Source organism: Centrocercus urophasianus, unplaced genomic scaffold, assembly GCF_019232065.1.
Source record: "Centrocercus urophasianus isolate 14NV4802_14NV808 unplaced genomic scaffold, USGS_Curo_1.0 seq_29, whole genome shotgun sequence".
Lineage (NCBI taxonomy): Eukaryota > Metazoa > Chordata > Aves > Galliformes > Phasianidae > Centrocercus > Centrocercus urophasianus.
The window spans coordinates 7,266,541-7,273,661 of NW_024884855.1; the positions used below are offsets into that span (position 1 = coordinate 7,266,541).

General features: G+C 52.0%; 1 protein-coding gene across 1 annotated transcript; it reads right to left on the reverse strand.

Annotated features, from left to right (window-relative positions):
• Window positions 1–859: 859 nt before the first annotated feature.
• On the reverse strand, window positions 860–2,320 carry NPW (neuropeptide W). The gene is made up of 2 exons (XM_042827549.1): window positions 1,937–2,320; window positions 860–895 (listed from the first exon to the last, which is right to left on the reverse strand). Exons 1-2 carry the CDS (start codon window positions 2,318–2,320, stop codon window positions 860–862), a joined length of 420 nt encoding a protein of 139 aa, XP_042683483.1.
• Between the last annotated feature and the right edge of the window lie 4,801 nt (window positions 2,321–7,121).

Genomic DNA, 7,121 nt, shown 5'->3' on the forward strand with positions numbered 1-7,121 from the left:
GACCTTTGCATTTCTCACCTCCTGTTGTCACTCACTTCCATCAAGAGCAGAAATTTGCCTCTTTGGCTGCTCCAATGCCTGATGGGCAGTGCAGCAGACACAGCCTTGTTCGAGTGCCCTAATGGCAATCTCACATCATTCGTGCCATCCATGTACCATCCTGTTATAGTGATGAACAGAAACTTGAACGCTCTGGGAAAATTGAGAGGGGACTCAGTGAGGATTCCAGCACAAGAGCCATCCTCAGTCCTGGCTCGATCTTTGACATCTGAACTGACACCCAGCCTGGCAGCAACTCCCTCACGGGCACTGAAAGTAATTCACCACAACACTGCAGGAAGAAAAAAACCAAAAAACTGTATCGAGAAGTTAAATCATGTCAGAAAAATCTGGGAGTGACCAGAATGCTGCAGCGCCTGCCCTGGCTGAGCCACACCAACCTATGCTAAAAGGATAAGAAGATTGCACAATGACACACGTTTCCTTTGATTGAGTCTCAGTTTAATGAGGGCAAGATCCTAGGAAGCAAACAGTATGTGTTTGTGTCATATTGCAAACAAGCAAGGACAGAAATCTAAAAAAAAAAAATAAACAAAATAAATATCTTCCCTGTTGGTTTCTCCCCAAGTTCATAGCACTAAATTGACCTGAAAACAAGATGAATTTACCACTGCACTTGGACAGTGGGTGAGAAAAAATCTGATACGTGTATTATTTATTTATTTTTGAATGCAATTGTCTGTATGCTTTCAGAGGTCAGAGCAGCCGGAGAAGCGCCGATGGAACTCAGCAGCCACTGAAAAGTCCCCACGGTGGGCAGCTGGCACTGCTCAGCTCCTGCAGCTTCCCTGCCCGGCCTTCAGCGCAGCGCAGCGATGTCTTCAATCGGGCGAGGCTGCAAGGAGAAAAGGGACCCTGTGTTACATTATGATTATTATATACCACCCACGCTTCGTGCTCCCTGCTGTGGGCTCAGAGCTCACCTACCATCACTGCAGACCCTTTCTGCCCCGCTTTGACACTGTGTATGCAGACTGAGCTCTGCAGCTGCAAGCAACCCTATGAACACCCCAGTCCTGGGCTCAGCCCTGCCTGCAAGGCTCCAGAGGAGATTTTACCATGAAATCAGAGCAATGCATCCTACACACAGGTCTGGGCCACAGATGTGGTGCCCAGCACCACTCTGCCTCTGCTTCCAGCCAGGATTCACCAGGGCAGCACAGGTGTAGCACAGCTGATACGCCTGGACTTTCCCAAAAAGGCACAATTCCTAGATTTCCACCAAAAAAAAAGGAAGGGGGAAGGAGATGTGGCTACGTGTTTTGGGGCTGATCCAACATGTTGAAGCATCCCTGGATTTCAGCTGGATGTTGGATCCTTGCTGACGTAAGAGGAAAGAGGTTTAACGTTTGGAAACAGCCCTCAAACAGTCCCATGCAGTTGAGCAAAGCAGAGAGGGCAGGGAGAGGGAATCTGGGAGGGGCGATGCTGGGAGCTCCTCAACCCCACAAACACCCCTGTGATGCACTGACAGCTCGGGGTGCAGGCATGCCATCCCCCAGTCAGGGGCACAGAAATCACCCAGCCCCTTTTTTCACCCTAAAATCCAAGCGTAGCCTCTCTGAACAGATCTGACCATCCCAGCTCACTACGCTGGGACCTCGTGGTCCAAGTGTCAAAATGCAGCACAGACTTCTGCAAACTCACACGATTGCACCCACCCGATGATGGGGATGCAAACCTCCCCCCCCCCCCCCATCAGGAGCCGGGCTGTCCCGCGGGATCCCTTCACTCCGTACCGCCCGATGCCGGGATGCTGAAGGCAGCGAGACGCTCCTCGCACCCAGGATGCCAAATCTCCTGAACACCGACCCCGCGCCCCAAGCCCCACGCCGGCACCCCTGTGGCCGCTCTGCCCGTCGGTTCCCGGCTTTACCTGAGCTCCGCGGGCGGAGGGCGGTGGCCGGGCGGGTGCGGGACGCGGCCCCCCCCAGCCCCAGCCCCGGCGGAGCAGGCGCTGCAGGAGGCGGCCGGGGACGGGCGGCGGTGGCGGAGGGTCCCCCGCGAGGCTCCCCGGGGGCTGCGGGGCTGCGGCGGACGCGGTGCCCCCAGGGCGGTGCGGAGGTTCTGCCGGCAGCTCCCGGCGCCAGAGGTACGGGGAGCGGCGGACGCCCATCAGCAGCCCCGAGGCGCGTCCCACCGTGTGGTACCGCGGGCTGGCGACGTGCTTGTACCAAGCTCCCGCCGGTGCAGCCGGCAGCATCAGCCCCAACAGCACCAGAGCCCCCCAAGCGCCCCCCGACAGCTGCCCCCTCGCCATGGCTGCGGGCAAGAGGCGTCTCGGCGGCCCCGGGCGCCCCAGAGAAGGCAGCCCCGCGCCCGCTCCCCGCCGGTTTATACTGGAGCCGGGAGGGGCACCCCGCGGCTCCGCCCCGGCAGCCCCCGGCCGCCCCCCGGCAGCCCCTGCCCCGCGAACCTCCTCCCCGCCGCCCGCCCCTCCTCGCCCTCTCCCGTGGCCCCGAGCGTCCCTTGTGAGCATCCCCTGCAGCACCGACCACCAATCGTGCCGCCCCGAGCATCCTCCCTGCAGCTTCATCATCCCTTCCCTCCTTGAGCATCCTCCTCACATCCCCAGGCATCTCCCCTACAGCTTCCAGCATCTCTCCTATCCGTGAGCATTTCCCTGCAGCCCCAAGCATACAACTCATGGTTCAAGCATCGTCCCCACGGTCCTCTTCACAGCCCTGGGGGTTTTCCGTGCGAATTTTAGCTTCCCCTCTTCAGCCCTAAGCATCCTCTGCATGGTGCCAAGCATCTGTCCACAGCCCTGTGCACTTCTCTTCAGCTCCGCATTCTCCCTTCGCCCTCAGGACCAGCCCGACAGCAGCAGCATTTATTGCTGGAGGAAGAGAAACATCTTAAACTGACCGCAAGTGAGGAACCACAAAGGGGATCTGCAACCACCACCAGCCTCACTGAGGGCCAGCTGCAAGGCACAGGGACATGGCCTGGAGGAGCCACTGCAACACCTGATTCCCATGGAACACCTTGTGCTCCTCCTCCCAAAACCTATTGCACTTCTGCTGCATTCACAGCTGTTTGCAGTGGGGTTCGTGAGTGCTGCTGCCCTTCCTCTTCTGCAACTCAGTTCTTCTTAAATAGGTTGTCATCACTAATTTCACAACTTCCCTCAGGTGACTTTTCCCCTCTAGATCCCCTAATAAAACCAACTAGGTCAAATTTATCTCATCAGAGCAATTCTAGTTCCTCCTGTTTATTACCCAGTTTGTTGGCTTATCATGCTGATCTACGTCTAAACCATCTCTTGGAACAGCGACTTGATTCATTTTCCTCTCAGCATCTTGCATGCTCCCGTGTGCCTATTTCACTCTCTGCTGTTATTTCAACCCATTCCCATGCAGGCAGGCTTCCCTTACCCAGCTCCCAGCCTCTTCCTTCCAGCCTATGCTGGGAGTTCCTTGGGAGCAAAGCTTTCTTGTGCCCCACATGCTCAGCACACACAGGTTCTGTGCTCCTCCAGAAAGGAGTACAATTCCTAATTGCTAAGAGGAGAGTTCTGGCCTTTTCCCATGATGAGAAGTCAGATGCGTGCAGAACAGGAAATGTTTTTGTTATTGATCTGGAATCAGAGAGTCAAACTTATCCATGGCGTAACTTCCTGGAAGCACCTGGACTTAGAATAAGAACTGAGCCTGGCTTCATCCATCCCAAGCAGATGGACAGGCTATTTTTTGCCATACTTTCATTGCTCTGGAGATGATGAAAGGCCGCATCGCTCCTGTGTTTCAGCAGAGCCATTAATGAATGGCAGCAGTACAGCACACAGAATCACATCGCAGCCCCAGCCATCAAACCTCGGTTCAGGATGGAACACACACTGCTGGGTTTATTTCCCTCAGTAAAAAGCCATTATACGTCCTCTCACCCCGAGATCAAGAGCCCCAAGCAACCGATGTCAGGTCTGGAACAGGCAGAGTTCTGCCTCCTGCTCCCAGTCAAGCAGGCAGCTCAGCAGCTTGTGCTGTGCTGCATCAATGTGCAGACGTGGGCTCAAACTTCCTACCAAGAGAGAAAATTTTGCATTCCCAGACATCTGCCTGAAGTGTCTCCTCCACGTATTTTTGGCATAACTTGAATAACGTGTCATGCTGACAAGCTCCCTGGGAACTGAGCTGAACTCTTTCCTCACCATGCCCGCAGGTTTCCTGCTGCACTGCTCCAAGGTGGTCCCCACTATTAAGATGTCAGCCTTTTGGGTCACTCTTGTAACTCCAGGGGCTTCTTTTCACCCAAGCAGAGTCAAGCCAATCTCAAGACCTTTCGAAACACCCCCTTCTATGTTCTCACTTAATTAGCACAGTAAACCCCAACATCATACTTACCAACAACATGGGGGCTGAGGCAAGATTGCTCCCCTCCCCCAGTGCTCAGGCTAACCACTGGTGAAGTTACTCCAAATAGGTAGAAGTGAAGAGGATTGGGATCTAACCACCTGGTTGTGCTGCTGAAAGATTCTTCTTTAGTTTTGGACCAAAATATCTTTTTGTGAGGGAAAGGCTCCGCTTCCTCCTGATCACGGATCTGTGCTTGGTTCCACATCTCTCCAGGGCTCAAGCACCAGAGTATGAACCAGAACTTCAATCTGCAAAACTGAGGGGCAAGAGGGGTGAGCAGCCTGAGCGTCACACCTTAACTCCTGCAATAAACCCAGCCAGCTCTTGTTGGAGCCCTGCCGCCACCCGATGTAACGCACGTTGTGCTCTCGCCTCCCACCACACGCATTACTGCACCCATTCAGGATTTGTGGCTTTTGAGAATGATCTAAATGAATTTGATGTCCCAGAAAGAGGCACTTGAAAAATAAACCGGCGTGGTTTAATGGTAGCATTTTCCACATTTTTATTATAATGACTCTGGTGTTTATTGGAAGGTTAGCAACTCATCCGAGCATGAAAACAAGGCAATTTAAAAGGCCAGCCCTTTGATGGGGTCTTTGGCACGCTCAGTCATACTGCTTCTCCTGTATATTACACTTTTTGGCCATCTGGGCTCTTCAGCATCTCAGTGTGGGTGTTCGATGGGATGACAGACGTTTCATTTTGGATATAGGCAAGAAGAGAATCTGTCCTCCTCTGGCTGCAGAGTGCTCTGCAGAGCTACAGTCCTGACTCATCTTGGTTGGGAAGCTGAGGCCAAGAATTTAGGATGTCCAGCCTGGAGAAAAGGAGGCCAAAAGGTGATTCTCTCTTCTGAGGAGGGGAAAAGGAGAGAGAGGTGATGAACTCCTCTCCTGGTAACTGAAGGGAGTGCAAGGATGGCACAGAGCTGAACCAGACTGGGTACTGGCAACAATTTCTTTAACTTGAGAGTGGTCAAACGCGGAACAGGCTTCCTGGAGAGCTGGGTGATGCTTTATGCCTGCCAGCGTTTGGACAATGTCCTCACTAATATGCTTTAATTTTTGATTAATTTTTGAAGTAACCAGATGGACTCAATGATCTTTGAAGGTCCCTTTGAACTGCACTTTATTCCATTCCATTCCATTCCATTCCATCCCATCCCATTCTCTTCTCTTCTATTCTATTCTATTCTATTCTATTCTATTCTATTCTATTCTATTCTATTCTATTCTATTCTATTCTATTCTATTCTGTTCCGTTCCGTTCCGTTCCGTTCCGTTCCATTCCATTCCATTCCATTCCATTTTATCTCGTTCCATTCCACCACACCCCATCCCATCTCACTCCAATTCCATTCTGCTCTGTACTATTCCAACCCATCCCATCTCATCCTAATCCCTTCCAATCCTATCTTATCTTATTCCACAAGATTCCATTCTATTCTGTTATATTCCATTCAATTCCACCCTATCCTGTCCTGCACTGTGCAGTCCTCTCTTATCCTATTCCACTCCATTTCTTTCCATTCCATTCCAACCTGTTCTACCCTACCCTACCCTACACGATTCCATTCCATTCCACTCCATTCCATCCCATTCAGTTCCATTCCCTTTCGTTCTGTTTCATTCCATTCCATCGTACCCTATTCCATTCTGCTCTGGTCTTTTCCTCTATTCCACAGTCAGTGCCACTCCCCGAGGCCGCACAAAGTGCAGTGCTGCTGCAGACAGCTGTCCTTCAGGCGGGGTGTGAAGCTCAGCACCCGAACCACCAGAGGCACAGATCCCACCAGAGCAGGTGAGCACGGTCAACTCCCTGCTGCCCAGGGCCAGCACTCAGGGTCCCCACAATCCATCTCCTCGCACCAAATTACTGCTGCTCACCCTTCACCGACTTCTGCTTTATTTCAACCCTGAGTGACTGTGGTTTAACAGCAAGAAGAAACAATTCCCACAGCTGTGGCTCAGTGAACTCTGGTGGTTCCCGACGCAGAACTCACCGCTGGATCAGCCCATGAGTTCTGCTCAGCAGAATGAGCCATGCGGAGTGGGAGCCATGGGTACCCTGGGATAACAGTTGCCACTCCTCACATCTCCACTCCATCCCAACAGAATAAATTCAAGTTTGGAAGTGATTCCTCTCACCAGTGATTCAGAACATGCTGACTAAACACTGTTTCTTTGTTCCCCTGAAACAGATCCAAACAAACTGCAGCATCTCATGCGAGCAAAGCGGCACCTCGGCTCAATGCTGAGACCTCCCATGTGCTTGGGAGGCTCTGGAGAGAAAGCGGAAGCAGTAAATGGCTTTTCCTGATGTTTCAGCTCTTCCTATCATAGTGCCCTGCATTCATTATTTTATTCCTAAGAAACAGCATATTCATCCCTATTTTTAGGCTTGCACGCTATTTTGAGGGATTTTTCCAGGGTCCAGTCACATGGAAGTTAAACAGCGAGCAGCAAAGTCTCCAAAGGATAATAAACTATCTCAAATTACTTTGCTCATGGAACAAAGCGTGCTGCAAATGTCACACACACTATTACAAGAGCAGCAGAAACCTTTACATGAAACAATGGGTCCATTAGCACTGAGCTTGAAAAAAAGAGCCTGTTCTCGCAGCCCTTTCTCACAGTTGCATAGAACTTGGGGCTCTGAGCCATAGGAACTTTCTTTGTTCCCTCAAACTGTGCAGCTGAGCTC